This window comes from Prionailurus viverrinus, chromosome D1, assembly GCF_022837055.1.
Source record: "Prionailurus viverrinus isolate Anna chromosome D1, UM_Priviv_1.0, whole genome shotgun sequence".
NCBI classification, from domain to species: domain Eukaryota; kingdom Metazoa; phylum Chordata; class Mammalia; order Carnivora; family Felidae; genus Prionailurus; species Prionailurus viverrinus.
Genome location: NC_062570.1, coordinates 75,759,483 through 75,779,691, shown reverse-complemented (window position 1 = coordinate 75,779,691; position 20,209 = coordinate 75,759,483). Strand labels below are relative to the sequence as shown.

At 48.5% G+C, this 20,209-nt stretch overlaps 1 protein-coding gene across 10 annotated transcripts in view; it reads right to left on the bottom strand.

Annotated features, from left to right (window-relative positions):
- Positions 1 to 20,209, bottom strand: part of NAV2 (neuron navigator 2) — a 741,507-nt gene that overhangs the window by 154,853 nt on the left and 566,445 nt on the right. For all 10 annotated transcript variants that reach the window (XM_047878314.1, XM_047878316.1, XM_047878307.1 and 7 more), the window contains 4 exons: positions 15,185 to 16,286; positions 10,040 to 10,152; positions 4,917 to 5,025; positions 2,621 to 3,010 (listed from right to left, as the gene is read on the bottom strand). In XM_047878314.1, the coding sequence (XP_047734270.1) occupies positions 2,621 to 3,010; positions 4,917 to 5,025; positions 10,040 to 10,152; positions 15,185 to 16,286 (1,714 nt within the window). The remainder of the gene's footprint in view (positions 1 to 2,620; positions 3,011 to 4,916; positions 5,026 to 10,039; positions 10,153 to 15,184; positions 16,287 to 20,209) is intronic.

Sequence of the window (20,209 nt, the reverse complement as noted above, 5' to 3'; positions counted from 1 at the left end):
GTATAAGGGGAAAAAGAAAAGAGTACAAAGAACCTTAAACCTGCCTTGAACTCAGCATATGAAGGCAAACAGGTAATTTGGCCTCAAAACAGAAAACTCAACACGCGTTTCCACAGAGCGGAGTCTTAACTCGTGTTCCAGAGCATTAGATGCCATCTGGGCTTCCCTCTCCTCATTTTGAAGGTAAAGTTCTGCATTAAAAGAAATGGGGAAGGAAACCAGACCAGAGTTCTCCAGTGTCAATAATTGGGTGGTTTGCTTACATTTCCGCACTTTTATCTGCACTTGCCCTGAGCATATCTCACTTGCTAAAAATGTAAGCTTTCCCGAAGCAGGAACTGAAATGTAAACATTTGTGCTACTTCGCAGCGATAAAGGTTATGGTTGAAGAGCTAAAAATCTAGGACCATCTCACTGGGACAGCACTCAGGTTCAGTGGAGAGTGTTCCAATGATGCCACCTTGTGGAAACTGTAAACACTACCTCAAAATCAGACACTGACCGTCTACTGAGGATTAAAAGACTAGCTTGACAATAAAATTAACTATTAGAGGACACACGCACAAAAAATCTCAGAATCACTAAAAAATATTTTCGTAGCATATTCCAGTGGGAATTGGTAATGATAATCTTGAGGCCACACTGGACACCAAAAGTCTTCTAAATAATAATAAAAAGGTTAAATTACAGGCAATTTTAGTAATAGGTATATGTGATTGTTTTTCGTGCTTTTGGAAAACTAGCAACATATGATTATGCTCTCGGTTAACCAGATTTTACTAGTCCATTAGTGTTCCCAGCCATTCTGGAAAGCAGAAATTTGTCCCACTGTAAGGGTCTGGTGGCTCCTGTCTTCCAAGATTTTGCTCACCAAGATGGTTCTAAAAGGGACGGGCAGAAAGCCAAAGCATGTCTATAGCTGAGGTTTTCGTGAAATGAAAGAACATTTCTACTAAGACAAGTAAAACTGAGCAAAAGTAAATTAATTTTGAAATAAACTCCAGTAGTTGTGCTATTTTAGTGTAGTGATAAAATGCTGGACAAGATGGTTTAATAACAGGCTCAGGTTCTGAAGCCACGAACCCTGGGCTCTGTCTCCTCATCACTTTGAGACCTTAGGCAAGTTCTTTAACCTTCCTACTCATTCATAAAAATGGGGATTATGATATCACCTACTTGCCGTGACACAGAACAAGATAACGTATATGAAGCACAGTGCTCGGCATGTAGTGGGAACATTAGCTATTATTAAAATTATTTAAATACTGACTCACCCATGGGGGTCTTGATCACTCTGTTCATGGAAATGAGCAGGATGATTATTATGACTGGTTTTTTTTGTTTGTTTGTTTTAATGAGAAAGCGAGCAAGAGACAGAGAGAGAGAGACAGGGTGCGAACAGGGGAGGGGCAGAGAGAAAGAGAGGGAGACACAGAATTCGAAGCAGGCTCCAGGCTCCGAGCTGTCAGCACAGAGCCCGAGGCAGGACTCGAACCCACGGGGTGCAAGATCATGACCTGAGCCAAAGTCGGATGCTTAACCGACTGAGCCATCCAGGTGCCCCACGCCTGATTTCTATTAGCTGCAATTCTGACTGCTAATTTCGGGAGAGGAGGAAAAGATCTTGGAGAGTTTGTGCACAAGTTCTCAAATGAAGAAGTCTCAGGCAAGTGAAATAAACAGGGGCTCCTTCAGTTTTCACAGAGATCTGGGAGTGAAGTTAATATCAGGAAGCCTTGCCTCGTGCCATACGTGGCCACAGGGCAACTTAGACATCATCCCACCGCTCACTTTAAGTTCCCATGTGAACAAATGGAGAAACAGGGTGGCTGGGTTTTTTCCTTCATCTCTCAATCCACACATTCATGAAGTCAGCCATATTTATGATATAAGTTTCTGTATGTACCACGTATGGGGGATAAGGCGGCGAATAGGCCAGACGATGTCCCTCCTTCATGGTGCTTTATTGTGGCAAGCAGGAGGGGGCAGGGGGACAAGAAAATATAAACATGTCGTCAGGATAATTTCCAATAGGGACAAGCTTTCGGGGGAGCATAAGACGGCGATGGAGATGATCAGGGCACGGGGCAGGCCACATAACTACTTCAAGCTGAGTAGTCGAGGAGGGTTCCTCCAAAGAGCTGCTGGCCGAGGATCACAGGAACCGAATCCAGGTGGAGAGCCCACAGCCCATGAGGCAGGAAGAAGCTTGATGAGAATGAGGAAGAGAAGGAAGCCAGGAAGCAGAGGAAGCAAGACGGATGGAGAAGGAGGACCTCTAAGAAGGCGACGGCCGAACTAAGGAGTGTGGATTCCATCTTAGGCGCGAGTCTTGGTTTAAAGGACCAACACGATCAGTCTGTTGCCAAGTGTCACTCCGGCCGCTGGTGGAACCTTGCTAGACCTCCCCTAGCAAGTTACTGGCTAAGTCTGGACTGGGGGCTCAGGTCTGGTGACTGTCAGCCCAGAAAGTTCCCCCTCACACCACACCACCTTTGACAGGGACAGCAGAGTGCAGTAGACAGTCTGATCTCAGAGAACTTACACAAAGCCCCACCAGAGAGAAACCAGCTGCCAAGCCTTCTCCCGCTCTGTGGAGAGAGAAGCCCCAGGGACTCACCCGCTTGTGATGTCATCAGTCCGGATGTTCTTGCTCAGAACGTCCCCGTCACTCATGTAGCCGGGCGCGTCCATGCTGATGCCTTCCAGGTCCATCTCGTCTCCTGCCTTGTCTGAGATATCCACGTGGCAGACGCTGCTTCCCCTGGAGGCCAGCTGCCTCCTCAGAGGGGCAGAGTACACGTAGCGGCCCGACTCGGTGTTGATGAACCGGCTGGCGTTGGCTCGAGGCGGGTACCCGTTGCCCATAGAGGGGGCATCTCCCGCTTGGAGCCGGGGGCTGGACTGGCCGAGTCTCCAGGACAGAGGAGTGGGTCTGCCTGTCAGGCTGAGGATACTGCGCCCACTTATCTCCGTGGTGACGTTGGTGTCAAATGTGGTTTCCAATGTGCTGAAAACATAAAAGCGGCCTTGGCTTAGAACCTCATTAACTCAGGATCCTTTGTAGCTTTTTTTTTTTTTAGAATTATGTAATTTTTTTTTTTTAGAACTACGAAATACTTCCCATACATGAAATAGGATCAAGCAATAGCCACCAATGCACTACCCACTGTATTTCCTGTTAAAAATGAGAAGACGAAGCTGTACGTGACTAGAACACTCTGAGAAGCCCAGCAGAGACCTGCCCCCTAAAACATGGTACCAGATCCCCACTTACCCCTGACTTCAATGAAATGATCTTAACTACTGGACTCGTCTTTCCAACCCAAGAAAGGAAAAATGCCAAAATGACAGGGAGGGGGCATAACACATCCTCTGACCCACACATTCCAGGATGCCGTGTGACAGCTCCCCTTTTCCACTCCCGAGCTCCCAGTGTCACCTGTCACGTGCTCAGCTCCCTCTACACCAAGCAGGTGGGGAGAGCCCTGATTTTCTTACTCTAAGCTCTATTTCCCCCACACTTTTGCTTCTCCCACGTCTCGTCCAAAAGGACAGCTAAATTTCAGGGGCAAGAGGCTGGGAGAGTGGTAATTACCCAGGTTTAAGGTCCATAATAAATTAAGTTACAAGGATCTGAATCTGCCAGGGGACTGAGTGCATCCCTGGCCATTAGAAAGACTCTTCCATCACTCTTTCCAGCCCTGCAGATTTTATGGCACAAGCAGGCTGGTTAATGTACCTCTGCAGAGCGCACTGGGGTCTCCCAACTGAGCTGAGAGAGCCTTCCCTGAAGAAAAGCCATCAAAGGTCTCCCCGCTGTCATCGTGACTGTCCTAGCCCAAACCAAGAAAGCCACCAAACTGCCACAACCCCCAGCAAGTCAGTTTCGGTGATTAAGGTGGAAAGAGGGATGTTTCGTGCTTGATCACGGCGTCACGGGGTCTAGCAGCTGGCTCCATGCCATCAAATATGTAAAGGTTTGGCAAGGGGGCACCGCACTACGACCCGTCAAGTTTACCGTCCTCGGGAAGAACCAGTTTGGTGCCTCAACTATTTCTGTTTCCCTTTCGTCCTAGAAGCGGCCTTACTACCCTCATACTGGGGACCCCTAAGGTTCAGGCTCCTGTCTCATTTAAGATAGAACCCACAGCGCTCAGCCCCATTCTGCCAAAGCTGCCGGGAGTTGGGGAAGCCCTGCTGTCCCTGTGCTATGTTCATTTATCAAAGAAACTGAAATTGGAGAAGCAAGGGAGACTCCCTGGGAGTTACCGGGGTAACTAGCACTTTGCCTTCATCATCAAGGCCAAAGGCAAACCGTCAACTTTGGTTCTGCCAAAATCCACGAAGGGGGTCAGAGGGTTGCGACCTCTTCGACTTCACGCTCAACAATGAAAACAACCTGATGCATGTTTCCAGTGTAATCCTAGATCTCATCCAACGCAATCACAGTTTAAACACGATCATAAGTTTTTATAAATATTTCCTTACGTGTTTTATGCGCGGGCATGACTAACAACGTTACAGAGCATTGTGTATCAGAAGACTGGGTAGGAATTCGAGTTATTCACTTTATCACGCAGGTCAAATATAGTTCACCTGCTCATTTTAACAGCACAATACAGGCTTGGAAAATGCAAGTCAAGTGAAATTTAAATGGAACTGGTCCACAGTATCCACTGACAAATGGATTTAGCAACCTTCTGCTTTGGGGAGGAACCAGTCTATACTGATTTTTGCCCCTGACATTTCTCTTCTGCACATTGTATGGCCTGCTCTGCGAATTCCAGCACATTTGGGGATCAAAATTATTCATTCCATTATTAACCAAGTCGCATTGCTGGTGGCATGAACAAACACAGGAGAAGCTGCATGAAAATCAAGTCGCCCGTGATGCAGTGAAGACATTCATTCACCTGTGTGTGACCTGAGTTCCCCGTAAACTAGACATGGTCTCCTCCAAGTTCTGCCGCAGGTCAGCGATGTTCTTCACTGTTCGCAGCCGTCGAGCTTCAGGGTCTTCCCCTGGAAAGATGAGGGGTAAGACTTTTAATCCTCTGATAGATCGTGAGCTCCATGGAACACGCCATGTTCGATGCTCAGGGCCTGGCTCACTGTGGGCGCTTAAGGATTTGAGAACAAGTGGATGGATGGACACCCAAAGGAAGTCGCTAAATCCAAGGAGAGAAGTCTTTCTTTTCCCTCCAGGTCCCTTCTGAAACAGGTAAAGTCTACCTTGCGGGAGAAGCGAAGCACCTGGCCTGAAGGGCAAACACATTTACAAACCGTCTCCAATAAAGACAAACACAAGTTAGGTCTAAGCACCTCCCACCAATCATTTTCTGCCCGTGCAGAAGTGGGTGAAGCATGTTATTTTCTCACCCATTGGTGGTAACACTCTGCTTTCTACCAGCCCTATTTGGTAAACACAACTTGCAGCGCCTAAAAGATCTTCACTTATTAATCACAAATATTTCTACAGAGAGAGGTTTGCCTCTTTCTGTTGGATTTTTATGTCACCTCAAATTCCGGTCCTTCTAACTCACTGGCTGTGTGACCGTGGGGAAGGTGCTGACCTTCTCTATCGCTCAGATTCCACAGTCCTCAAAAGAGGACAGTAACAGTACCGACGTAGGACAGCTGTAAACGGGATAGGGCCTGGAGATTCCTGAGCACAGCATCCACCTCAGGCACTAAGTCATGCCAGCTGGTGCTGCAGAGCAGGAAGCCATCAAGAGGACCGAGGGTTTCTCTTCGGGGGATGAAACTTCCATTCTCTGGGCAAGATTTTCCACAGAACACCCACCCAGTCAGAGGTCAAGCTGGCATAAGGGTACCAGCAGAAACGGGCCCTACACAAGCTAGGAAGCCACATGCCCTCCAGAGAAGCCTTGCTCTGTGTTCTCTGGCTCTTCTGCTTCGTGTGGGCTTACATGGGGCAGAGGAGATGGGGAATAATGACAAGAATGATGGAAGGAAGCAAACACCTGTCCCTCAGAGTAATTCCAGGGAAGGCTGAGAAGCCTGCCGAAGAACCACAATCGAGGCTCCTTAAAAGCCTATGACGATCTCAAGCTTTGAGCAACATTTTTAAGGACATCTCCGCATAGAACTGGTACACATGGGCGGACAGCAGCGAGTGGAATTGACATCAGAAACTACTACATAGAACTCCCAGCAGCTGTCATTAATAAGGGAACAGGCAGCTAACAGGGCACCTGGGTGGCTCAGTCAGTTGGGCGTCAGACTTCAGCTCAGGTCATGATCTCGCAGTTCACGGGTTCGAGCCCTGCATTGGGCTCTGTGCTGACAGTTCAGAGCCTGGAGCCTACTTCAGATTCTGTGTCTCCCTCTCTCTCTGTCCCTCCCTCGTTCACACTATGTCTCTGTCTCCTAACAATAAATGAACATTAAAAATAATTTAAATAAGGGAACAGGCAGCTAAGAAATGTTATGGAACGGACTTTCTTTCTGAGGCAGAAAGCTTCTATAGTTGTTCTTGACACGGTAGTGCCTGGAGACCGGGAGATGGACTGAATGACACATGTGTGATTTTATGGAGGAAATTTGCTCTAGCAAACTCTCCGGTCCTTGAAAATACCAAGTGTTTCCAATTTTCTCCTCCTTTTGAACCAAGAGAAAGTTGGAAGGCATTTTTCTCTTATCTGAACAGTGGTCCAGGCTTGCATTTCCCACCCAATTCTTTAAACATACATATATATGTGTGTTTTCAAACAAAAGCAGTGATGAAAGTTTACTTCCCTTCCTGCATGGCACTGGAAGAATGTAACTACATCTATCTCCTGGCCTATCCGGTATCTTTTGCTGTCACTCTGGCCATATGCTGTCTATCATAAGAAGGCCAAAAAGGTACTGATCCTTGGGACAGCTCTAGGCCCTGCAGTAAACATTGATCAAAGCTAAACCTAGGGGCGCCTGGATGGCTCAGTCGGTTAAGCATCCGACTCTTTATGTCAGCTCAGGTCATGATCTCACAGTCTGTGCGATCGAGCCCCTCATCAGGATTCGCTCTCTCTCTCTGTCCCTCTCCCATGCACATATGTGCACTCTCTCTCTCAAAAATAAACAAACTTAAAATAAATTAATAATAAAGAAAGCTAAATCTAGGCACAAACTTCCCAATTAGTTAACTTAATCCCCTATAAAAGCATCATAATTGTACCTATTTTCCCATGTCTCTCCTAATTGGCATGTTCACCTGTAAACTCTCCTTTAGAAATTCAAAAGACCTTTGAGATGGGAAGGTATCTCACCCTTACTCTTAGTAACTCTCACACAAATCCGCAGTTGCCCGAGAGATAGTTATTGTCCAAAAATGTTTGGTCAGCGTAGGGCTGAAAGAAAAAGCACACACTGCCTGCATTTCGACAAAGGTTTGAACTCTGGCGATGCTATCTATTAGCCGCTTGACTTCGAGTGAGTCATTTGATCCTTTCTGAATGTCATCTGTCAAATGGGGATAAAAACCTCCCCTGAAAGGGGCAGTAGGAGGATCGCATGAGATGCTTATGATACGCCTGGCACAAAATGAGGGCTTGCTGAATTCGAGCTTCCTGTTTCCCTTGTTGGGGCATGCGGCTTTGTGCTGGGAAACGCCTGCAACCCCCCAGCCCCAGCCCAGAGCACGACACATACCAGATTCCAAGAGCAGCGCAGAAGCGCAAACCAGGACCCACCCACCTTGCTCAGGTGATCACATTCTCAATTGCCGTTTCTGTCTCCTCAGATGCTGCACGGTGTGAGCAAGGAGGTGCACCAGCTCACAGCCTGAGCAGAATGAACACACAACTATGCTCCGGTGGAAATGGAGGCCCCTTCTGCTCGCGTACAGAGGTCTTAAGGTATTCCCTGTCCCTCTGCAGCTCTTCTGTATTCACAAGGTCAGCCCTCCCTTGGGCGACCGGCCACGATGGACAGAACACCACACTGTGACCCAACAGGGCTGACCTTGGAGGACGTCAGGGTGTTACAAGAGGAACGTGGAGGGAGCCCGGGATTTTCCCTTGGAGGGAGGAGGCTCAAGGGAGAAGCTGTTGTACGACAAAGAATGGAAATCAGCTGTGGGCTGTAAGAGGCTGGCTTATATCCGGTGACTAGAAACGAAAGAATAAAGAATTTCTGTTGCCAGTGAAGGCCAACAAAAAAATGGAAGGGCTGCCTTACGAAGGAATAATTTCCTGTCACAAACATTCAAGCAGAGACTGAAAGACAATTTGTCAGTGAAGGACAGAGGGGTTCGTGGACTGGATAATCAACAGGTGTGTGTGCTCCCTTCTGACTCTATGATCCAAGTTACAAGGTCTCAACTGTAATGTCATACAAATGACAAAGCACCATGGGAAAACCCACCTAGTTTGCCACCTGAAGAGGGGCAGAGCTAAGCAATCGGTCAGTGTCATAAATGTCCATTTCTAAATATACCCGCTACTCATTGTCACTTCAAGGGATCAGCTGTGGATAGGTTAATTCGACCTTATACTACTATCCGTTGTGTCCATAAAATGATTCACAGCATAGTCACACGTGTGATGTCTACTGCTTGAACGTAAAGACAAGTCACTCTAAGAAATTCCGCTTAGCAATTAAAAAAAAAAAAAAAAGGAAGGAGGGAAGGAAGGAAGAAAAAGGGGAGGGAAGTGTGATGTGGAATGTTCTCTGGCCGCTGCTTCTGCTTTTCAAATGTGACTTTTGCAGAGCCTCAGAGTCTGACATGAATCCACACGACTCCACAGGACACACATCTGATATATGCCGGGCTCTCGGAGCACTAGCCTGCCTCTTTTGATGTGTGCCCATAAGAACACAGTCTGGAATGTGTGTGGAGACCTGAGTAGTCACTGAACGCCACACCCTTCTCGTAGCGGGCCCTTTTGCTGGGCTAGCCATGTCCTCATATGCAAGGAGGTACAAAGCTTGGAGGGAAGGAAGCACAAGATCAATCCCAAATGTGGGGTCCTGAACCACTGCAAGATGGATCACTTCTAAATGGCTTGAAAACTCTGCCTCATCACTGTGCCCGGCCAGCAGAACCAGAAGGAAATAGTTAAATAGCTCAGATCCTCTGAAATTAATACTCAGAGCTAATGGTGAGATGGGTATGATCCCCTCACGTGGGCTGCAGACCAACTCCACAGCTGTGATGTGGCTATTAAAACAGTGTGGTCGTGGATATTTAGCCTAATAAACGGACTTGAAACATGGATTCGATTTTTAAGCCAACCCTGGAAGTGGTAAGATATGCAAAGAATAACACAACCACTGCTAAATGTGTGGTTGACCACTCACTTCCCTGATTAGAAGTTGCTGGAACATAGGACACAGAAGTGGGGAACGGGGCAGACAGACAGAGGTGGTGATAAACCCCGAATGCAGCGCAGTAGGAATCCTGACTCATACGCTAACTTTTCTCCTTTGAGGATGTGACAGGTTTATAACCTTAATAAATCAATACCCGTGGAATTAACTACATGGCAGCCGTGGATTTTATGTTTTCATGTAACATAATAGCCCTTTAATTATCATCGTCTAGGTTAAACTTAAATAAAATTTAGATATGTTTATTTTTGGTAAAAGAAGCATGCTGTGTTCTCCTTTCTGATTAATGCAGGATGACAAGAATGCATTTTCAATCAGTGCTTCCATACAGGAAAGGAAAAAAAAAAAAGGCAAGATATGATAGTTCCAGATCTTGTTCGAAAGTGACTTTATCTGAAGAGTGAACAAGGAGATTCAAAGTTAAGTGTCAGAGCAGCCCAGGTCCGCTACTGAAATGCAACATGTATTAAAACAGGATTTGCCAGGAAGCAAGAGATTTACTTATAATTCTGGGGACAAGGGAGTAGACTGTGTGAGAGAGGGCAGGGAAGAAAGAGAAGACGGAGGAAAACAAAAAATACCACTAGTAACTTTGTTTAGGTTATCCGTCAGTGCAACAGTAAGACGACTCCGATCAGGCCGGGTGGTTATATGGGAGGTCTCATCGGCAGCAGACACAGACTTTCTGGGGCTCCATACTCACCAGTGAGCTCCTCCAGAGCAGGCTGTCCACTCTTAGTGTAGTGGGTGGGTTCCATGCTCACGCCCGCGGAGCTGGATTCAGCAGTAACATTCCCTTCGGTGTCTGTCTGGGACCTTCACACACAAACCAAAGCAGACACACTTGTCACGAGCAGTAGCTACCACATATGGACCACTGTGGTCTGACCACAGCACACGCCATCACCCCCTTCAACGAGACGCTTTAGAACAGAGCAGACCAGCAGACTGACTCTAAATAATTCATCAGCACATGTGGAGCAATGTCCTAGAAACAGAGAGAGCCAGCGAACTGTAAAAGATGAAATATTCGTTGCCCAAACGGAGGGTCTGCAATCCCTCACTGGGGAATGCTTCTCCGAATCCCTATCAGGGAGCTAGGTCTGGCCAGAAAAAGGCTGGAGAGTACTGAGTAGTTTGGATCACTTAACCTCCGCCAAAGAGCAACTTCTAAGTACTCAGCAATACCAGAAAGTCAAGCATAAAGATGACTCCACTGACAGCCCCGTGGCCCTCCCCAAATCCTCCTGTCATGGCTCTCTCTGGAAAGGTGACTACAAAACCGGTCAGGAGTGGGTGCCAAGCAGGTGTGTTGGCCCTCTACGTCTCGGATTCAGAGCTCAGATCTTCGGAGATGAAAGGTCTCATCGATCATTATTTCAACACTTTGAAATCTGTACTTCCCCAAACCTTCTCTGTGCCTTTATTTGTCCAGTAAATCAAGGCCACTGCTTCATGCAATGCGTTCTTGCCACAACTACCTCGGCTGACCTAGGCGTGGCGTGCAAATGTGTAATTACACTCAGATGCGTAACCCTGGGTGTAGCATTATTAATTCATTAGCGTCCTGAACTCATTCACCCAGACTTCACTCTCCACGAAAAAAGTGTTTGCCAGGAACGTGGACTGTCTTAAACGTGGGGGACGTACTGAGAAACCTCAAGTCACCCATCCTTCCCCACCTTCGCCCTCCTAATGAAGCCGTCAATTCCAAATTCCTGCAGTCCCCACCCCTTGAGGATTTTTGGATTCGTGTTGCTCCTTTTGACCCACTGGCCGGAGTCCAGGCTTTCATCATCTCTGACCTATAAGCACTTTGTAAACACTGCTTCCAGCCTGGAGGTTGCAAACGGCAGCCAGGTGTCGGAACCAGCCCGTAGATTCTTATTGGTCTGTGTAGTATTTTGAAGCTTTTTGAATTCATTTCAACATTTTAAAATTGGGAGATTTCACAAGAAATATCTGGATTTCTGCCTTGTCCGTTTCTCCACTTGCAGTGAAAACAAGAAAGTCTACATGGACTTTCTTGCAGGGCGCCACCTGCTGGTGCCAAGTGATGGCTGCTCCCTCTAGACAGTCTAACACTCCCTCTGCCGCAGTCCCATTACCCCCGGCCACTCATTTCTATTACCTTTTGGGTCGGAATCAGGCATCTGAGTCTGTGGCCTCTATTCTAGACTGTCTGTAGGTCCAGTATACTCCCCACACCATCCTCCACTGATTTTTGCGACACCGATACGATCACATCACCCTCTGATCAAAGGCCTCTGATGGTTTCCGTGGCCCATAGAGTAAGGTCTGACGTCCTAACTGTGGTAGACAACGCCCCACATGGGTATTCATTTCCAGCCCTGTCTTGTGCCACCCTGCCCTGTACACACAGCCCTGCCGTGTCTTCTCTTCCACCTGTGTCTTCATTCCTTAGAGCACACCATGCCCTTAAGGGTTTTGCCTTTGTAGTTAGTGTGACCTGTGCCTAAAGGCTCTTTTCCTCTTCATTCCTCTCTTGCTCCTAATCAGCCTTTAACACACAGTTCCCGTGTCATCTTGGCCGGGAAACCTTCCCTGACTCTGCTGGCTAAGCGCTCCACCTGTGCGTTTCTACAGCATTCTTATTCTCCTGATGCCGATGTATTACAATGCGAGCTAATTAATAAATCTTGCCTCAACTAGAGAGCTCTCTGAAAGCAAAGCCTGGCTCTTTTGACATGGACGTGTAAGAACTCAAGCTGTTCAAGTTCACATGTAGAGCGGGCCCTTAAGCAGGGTGTACTGAATGTATAAACGAGAAATGTTTAAGTCTAGAAAGATGCTGGGTCCTAGAAGGAGCATTAGACTTGGAGTCTGAACATTTCGCTGGCTGCAGGTAGCCACGCACATGTGAGAAGTCACTTCACACCTCTGACCCTCAGGTCCCCCATGTGTACAGCAGGGCTAGCCACAGTGACCTCTCCTGGCTGCCACAAAAATCACGTGACAGGACTCAAGAAGCATTCAGTCAAGTGTAAAGTGATCCATGTCCGTGTCACTTCTCAATATAATTCATTCAGTGTGATTCAAAAAGATGACTTATCGTTCTTTTATGCCTTGGTAACATCGCCAATGTTGACAGGTTCTGGGGAGGGGAAGACGGCAAGTTCTCTACAGTAAGTAACCCATGAACTCGAGAGAATTTTAGAGCACAAGGGAAGTCTAACCCATTTAAAAAAATCTTCTCATCTCATCTCCTTGCTCTATAGATGAAGACAATGAGGTTCAGGGAGCTGCACTGACTCAGAGAGCCAAGACTGTTTGGCGCTTAAGAACTTGGCCCCTCTAGTTAGACAGACTTGGGTTTAGACACTAGCTCTTCTAGCTATTAGCTCTGGACTTGGTGTGAGTTATTTAATCGCTCAGAGCCTCAGTTTGCTCACCTACAGAATGGGGATCTCAAAAGTAGCGAGCTTGTGAAGTCTCGGGGATGATTCTATGGGCGAAGGCATGAAAAGCCTTAGCAGGGTCTCTGCACATTATGTAGCATGTGCTCCATAGCTGTCCCCACAGGGAAGGGTCCCAGACCACCCAGGGATTTGTAAGCAAATAAAAGATAGAGCCCAGGCATCCTGACTCCCATCCCGGCTCACCTGAGAAGGAAAAGCACATCAGAGCGGCCAGAGGGACATCACACAGGGTGAACATGGACATTCAAGTACAGCTTGACAGATACGCATGACATTTTCTCATTTCTCGTATTTGTCAGACATTTGCTCTTTCGTTAAGAGTTTTCCTCTCACAGAGAAGCGTGAAATTTTAAAAGAGGTTAAATGTTTTACAATCTTTCAAATGATTCCAGAAAAAAAGAAAAAGGGAGTGAAATGGATGGTGTCCAAACACCATCATATATTTTAATTTCGAAAATGCAAATCAAGACTCTGGGAGCAGTAGCTTGAATATGTATTACCTCAAGACTATTAATGTTACTGGAATGATAAAAATTTCATGGGGAGCAATTCAGCTGCCTCCATGGTTCAGAGAACAACTGTATTAAAAGCCCTGCATGGAGACGAATGCTGAGTCATTATCTAAAAGCCCTGGCACTCTTCTCCAATGGTTAGCTGAGCTAATGACTGGATGTAATAAAAAGATGACCTTCTCCCAATTAAAAAGTCCGGGTGTGACCCCTGCTGAGGGGGAGGGTAAGCAGAAGAGAAAGAAGGAGGGATGGGACAAAGAGAAGCCTGGCCTTGCCTCACTGGCTGGACCTGCCTGGCTTTACTCTGAATCACTCAGGCCAGTCTTCCCACTCACTGTTGGCAGGCATGGTAACAAAGCCTACGAGAACACAACTCAGGCAGGGAGAGAGGGGATATCCATTTCTTCAGGGGAACCATACAAACACAGGAAGCTGAAAGTATGGGCACGAGTCTGCATGCGAACAGGTGTGAAAATATATGTATGCATATGCACACTAGCATTTTATATACGTATGTGAACTTGTGTCCATACTTGGACGTGGCTGTCAATGTACGTCCATGCCTACGGGCGTCCAGGTGTGGTGTGTGTGTGTGCAGTGTATATGTATACATACTTAGGGCAGAAGCTGTAAAGTAAGTGCCTAGATAATGGCATTCACTCATCAGGCCCCTTTTGCTATGCAGAGGTATTAGTAACATTCTGCTGTGCAGAATGGCCAAATGTACTCCACGTCTCAAGTACAGGATTAAGCTGGGCACTGTGAGCAAAGCTCTGGGAGTCCCTTAAAGCACAGCTGCCATCTGTTGGAGAGGACTTGTCCACGTGGCCAAGGACCACCCAGAGCCCGTGTCCTCCATCCTGCAAAGGTGTGTGGTGCAGGCTGGGCAATGAGAGGCTCTCACAGGCCACAAGCACACAGAGCAAGCGGCACCTGGCTCCACGTGGTCTCCCGCAGTCCTATGGATGTGCCATTAGAGAGAGAGGGTGTGGGGGACAGATAATGGACAGAATGGAGTCAGACAAGCAAGCATCCAGGCTTGTCTCCTCAATATAACCTGATTCTTTTGTTCTTCTAGAATTGATCTCTCCCTGGGGCTCCTGGGTGGCTTAGTCAGTGAAGCATCCAACTCTTGATTTAAACTCAGGTCACGATCCCACGGTTCGTGAGTTCAAGCCTTGCATCAGGCTGCCCAATGCACTGTCAGTGCAAAGCCTGCTTGGGATTCTCTCTCTCTCTCTCTCTCTCTCTCTCTCTCTCTCTCTCTCTCTCTCTCTGCCCCTCCCTCCCCCAAAATAAACTTAAAAAAACAAACTGATCCCTTCCTATCACTACCTTGCCCTTTCATGCTGCTCTCTTGAAGAAAGATTCTAGCAAGGACTGAAAAAATACCTAACACGTGCCATGTGTAAGCAGCTGTGAGGATCTGGAAGCTCAAGACGAACGCCTCTGTGAGAAGAGGTCTCACCCATTCAGCAAGGTGACATCTGTGTTTCTCATTTTTTAAGGTACGTTCAGAAAACGTTAGGACCGATGTCGGGGCCGGTCACACTGAGTGATACCAAACCACACTTAACGCGTCTGCTCCTGCTGTGGCTGCTTCTGAAACGCCCCTGGGTCCCCACGTGCCTGGCCCACTCCTCCTCATCCTAGGGTCAGCTTGAATTTTGCTTCCCCTCTTTAGCTTCCTCTCCCCCTCCCCCAAGCCGTGTTGTACTAGTTGCTCCCTCAAGCACACGTGTAAGGCTCTACTGGGAGCTTATCGAGGCGTACGTTAGCTGTCAGCTTTCATGTTCCTGGAGGGCAGGCCGGGTTCCTGCCCTCAAAGACCTGGGACCTACCAGAAAGGCTCCTCTGCCCACGGCCCAGCAAGGGCGGACGGGCGGCTGCACCTACCTGTACAGGAAAGGCGCGACGGTGGCAGTGTTGGGATGGTTGTATTGCTGCTGGGGCTGAGGTAGCTGAACACTGACGGTATTGCTTCCTGTGGTCTGGGTGGTCCCGACGGACCCGCTGACGGTCTGGCTGCTGATGCTGTGGTTCAGGGTGGTCCCTCCAGGGCCTCTTCCTTCTGAGGACGCCAGGCTGGAGGAGGAACTGGAGTGTCTGCCGTCCAGCTGGGGCTTCTGCTGGGGGAGCCCCGAGCTCGGCTTCCCACCCCGGCTCCGCTCCCCCTCCTTGGAAGGGGCAGGGGCACTTGGGGACTTCCCGGGCATGCTCTTCATTCCTGGTTTTGGTATTCCACTGTGGGAAGGGGCTGTGGCCTCCTTCTTGGCACTGTTGAGCTTCCCCCCCTTGGGGATGAAGCTGGCGATCTTGGAGGACTTTTTTGGCATCTCGGTCACCGCCGCCCCGCTAGGGTCTTCTTTTGGCCCCTCTTTGAGGTCCGGTCTGTCTGTCACAGAGGCTCTCTTGGCGAGGTCCTTGCTTTTCTCCTTTTCCTTCTCCCGCTGTTGTTTCTCCTTTTCCTTCTCGTTGCCTTTCGGGGAACTCTTCTTGGTGGTCAGCGCCCGGCTAAAAGTTCTCTGGGCGATGCCCTTGAGGGCGATCTTGGGGCTGTTGGAAGCGGGACCCGCCGTGGACAGCGAGCGACTAGTGGCTTCCGTCTCTTCGCTCTCTTCAAAGCTGGGTAGAATCTCGAGCCGCTCACAGCTCGTGTCCCGCGACCCCGGGCCCTCGCCTGCCTTGGAACCCCCTTTGCTGTTGAAAAGCTTTAGTTTTTCCAGCATGGACCTCTGACTGTTGGGGGCTGGCTTCATGGTTTCAGGGCTGGGCCGGGGGGCCTCGGGCACGGGCTGCTTGACCGAGAGCATGGACGGTGTGGCACTGTGCTTCACGCTGACCGACTTGCTGCGCCAGGGCTTGGAGGCAGCACCGGGCTGGGGGATGGCCGAGGAGGTGCTGCTGTTAGCAGGGGAGGGGCTGCTGCCACTTTCCAGAGGAACAGGTGCATTTTCACTCATTCCGGGGTGGGAGGAGGCTGGGCTCGCCAACGGCTCTGCAGAGATGGGGAAGAGAAGGAAACCCGAATTACACCTGTGGACCTGCGCTGACGGCCAGGGAGGGTGGACCATGGTTCCACGGCTCATCACTCTCAACCCAAACGCTCAGATAGCTCCACCACCCTCCCGTGCCTTACCCGTGGTTAAGTTGTTCTTTGTTTTTTTAATCTTTATTTATTTTGAGACAGAGACAGAGTCTGAGCAGGGGAGGAGCTGAGGGGAGGGAGACACAGAATCCGAAGCAGGCTCCAGGCCCTGAGCTGTCAGCACAAAGCCCGGCGTGGGGCTCGAACTCACGAATCATGAGATCGTGACCTGAGCCGAAGTCAGACGCTTAACTGACTGAGCCACCCAGGCGCCCCACCGGTGGTTAAGTTTTTAAATCCCACCTTGACTTCCTCCTGCTCTCCATCACACACAGTTCACATTTCCCGTCCTATCCTGGTATCTGCTGTGCAAATGCACACTGATCTTAATATCAACATGTGCAAAGCACAATTAAGCATGCGTTTCTGGTAAAAAACCAAAAACCTACACCACGAAAGACGTAGGAAACACATACTGTTTTTGCATTATTCAACCCACAACCCAATTTCCCGGTTAATGCGAAATAATTGAAAATTAGCCGTCTTTAAGAAAATGTAGGAGAGACATTAAAATGGAACAAAAAAGAAAGAGAAACCAAGCATAATCTTTACAGAAGAATAATTACCCAAGGAAGTTGCTAAGTCCTATCAGAGCATAGACGCTTTTTCCTATGTTGACATTTTGAAAGCGGTACCAGCATGATTCAGGCAAGACTTAAAAAAGATTTTTTAGCTTAAGAGTATAAACTGCACATCGATTTACTGTAGGCATGAAAACACACAGGTTATCTGAAAGTCAAGGTCTCCCCTTTGGCGCTTAGGGTGTATTTCCCCAGCCAGACTCTCTTCTCAGAAACGCCTCAAGATATTTGCAAAGTGGAATCAGAATGATTCTAAGAAGGGCGGGTTCCAAGCTGCAGTTCTGCTGGCCGAGGCGGCCCGTACCACGGAAACAAGATCAGGGATGCCCTCCTCCACGAGCACTCAGAACCAAGCAGCTCTATCGCCCACACAGGGGCAGCTGTCAGACAGAAAGTGGCCGGGAAGGCATGTCACGGCTGAGCCCGGCGCTGTGCCACCCACACCCCACACAGCCCGGTGCACGGAACGGAGAGGATGCGGCCCTTCAGCCCCCGAAGAGCACGTCCGTGTCTGCAAAGTCACAACATGACTTACCTAGCGGCAGCCACTTTCTCCCACAACGGTTCCCTAGGAAAAATTCTCTGACCGGAGAGGCTGCCCTTCCAATTGTCACAAGTGTTTTCAGTTAAACTGCTCATGTTTCTAATTAACTTTTGTCATCCGCAACTGCTCCAGTGCCCAGAAGCCTGGCGGGATTAACGGCTGCTTCTTCTGCCCGTTTTTTTTTTTTTTGTTTTTTTTTTTTTTAATACCTATGTTCCGCTGCCTTCTAGCAACAGAGTAAACTGTGTATAGAGCGGCTTTTTATGATTTAAAAGTCAACGGCCGCCAAAGCCGAGTGCAGGCAGCCCCTGTGTGGGACATGAGCACCGAGCCGGGAGAACTCCCGACAGAGGAACGGCTTTCCTCCGCTCACTCCCAGCTGCTCCGGGAAGCCACAGCTCCAGGGTGATCCAAAGCAGACCTCCCAATGTTTTAAAACACATACATCTTCCTGACTTACTGGGGATTTGGGTTTGGAGCGGGGGGTGCTGCACAATCCTCCCTAACAAAACTCACGAGGCGTTGTTGGATCTTTTCCTGGGGAGAGCTGGAGACCGGCTTGCAAACAGGCTCGGGAACCCACCCACACTGCCGGCCTTTCAGAGGGTCTCCAGCAGCCTGACGCTGCTTATGGAGGGTCTCCTGGTATCAGGAGGTATGGAGCTAGGCACATTGTGAAGAGGGGCTCACTATCCCCCTTTTGTGAGTGAGGAAACCACGGCTCATGGGAGCGCTAGGAACGGACCCTAAACCACAGAGCTAGGCATGGACATAGCTGCGACTTGAACCCAGGTCTCCTGATACAGTGCTCTTGGGACTGTATCACAGCTACCTCCTTTGGTGAAGGATATATTTAAACAAGAGGCACTTACATGGTAGGAGTGCTTTTTAGGCACCAACTTTTCTGTTGCTAAGGTATGTTCATGCCATCCTTTTTGGGGCACAGCCCAGCCCAGCCTCTGGAAAGGAGGCAGCCTGTAGAGCAGAGGCTGGCTCTCTGCAGTAAATACTGGTGACCTCCAATCCTGAGTTCCACTTCTCATAAGGCAACTGTCTTTCCCTTAACCTGGGTTCAGATCTGAGGCAAAAGGATTCATTTGTTCACTCAATATATTCATTCATGTCAATATTCACTCATTCAATGTGTATGTCAGACGCTGTTCTAGGCACCTGGGATACATCAATGCAAAAAAAAAATCCCTGCCTTCTTAGAATTTACAGTCCAGCAGGGGAACGGATAACTAACATGGCTGATAAATTTTATCATTTGTTAGAAAATAAGAGCTAAAGAAAAGGGGGTCTTTTGGGGCAGGTTGTAACTATGTCCTCACAAGAACTGCATCATATTCAGAGGTGCGCCCCTCTTTCCTAAAGAAGTCTTAGGCACATTCCACTGAGTGTAAGTGCACGGATCAGTAGGACTTCTCTGCTCCCACACATTCCTTAGAACCTCAAGAAAGCTTGCTTGCAATGGTTTGACAAATGATCCTACCTAGCAGGTCTGTGTATTTCTAACACTAACAAACACAGGTAGAAATCAACCAACAACTAACTAGCCAAGGACTAACCCAGAGTGAAACAGACACCTGGCTCATCTAAGTGAAATGTGCAGACTAAGCTAAAGATGTTGTCTCCTTCAGATCCAAGGTGCCAGGCCAGGGGCGGGGGAAAGAGGGAGGCTGGGGAAGGGCTCGCACGATGTAGGTAGGACGCATACCACACTGGGCCAAAACAGCTCGCTCCCAGAAACTTCCACGTGTCTTTTAAACCCCTGCTCAAATGCCTTCCGTGTCACGCCGAGACCTTCAAGCTGACTGACCCACTTGGTTGGCGTCACATGGCATTTTCCGAGGACTTTGCTCATACCTCCCCATAAAAGGATTTTAGAGGGCCACCTACATATTCTAGCCACTGGGAATACAGAGGAATACAAAATAAGGTCTACCCACTAGGAACTCACTGTCCAAAGAGGCAACAGGCCTCAAGCAGAGCAGAGAACAATGTAAAGGACTACAGAGGGCTGTGTAGGGTACCATGATACCTAAGGGTTGGGATCCATTAACTCTCCCATTTGGGAAACCTTCACAGAGCCAATGACCTCTGACTTGTCACACCATGTTTCTGCTCTAGGTTGGCTGGCTAGCCCACTGGTCCACACTCCCTGACTCATCTTTGTGTCCGACAGCCTGCCAGAGCATAGGAAACCCTTGGTATGTGGCTATCAGATTGCAGGTTGGTTTTGACTTTTGCAATTCACAGTTAAGGCAACAGAGCCACAGCCTTCTGATGAGTCATGAGTCAAAAGTTTTTAGCCTAAACTCCTGGCAAAACCAAAAAACACTATCAGGACTCGGAGCTCCAGAACTTCCACTTAGCATGTGGCGTGGGCTCCTCTGGTTATCGAATCATGGGGAAATTTCAAGGCTATTCGCTGCAGCTGTTAACTGTAGAGATGATCTGAATTTGGTTTCTAGAACACGAGTTTCCTGAGTAGGGCTGCAGGGCACCAGATCACCTGAGGATAAGACAATCTATACTTTGCACTTATGTCATGGCTAGAAATCCCCTTAACAGTGAAGTGGGCTCCAGGTCACGAGTGGTTTTGCCATGTTCCCATCATTCTGAAGGTTTCACACCAGTGACCTTGG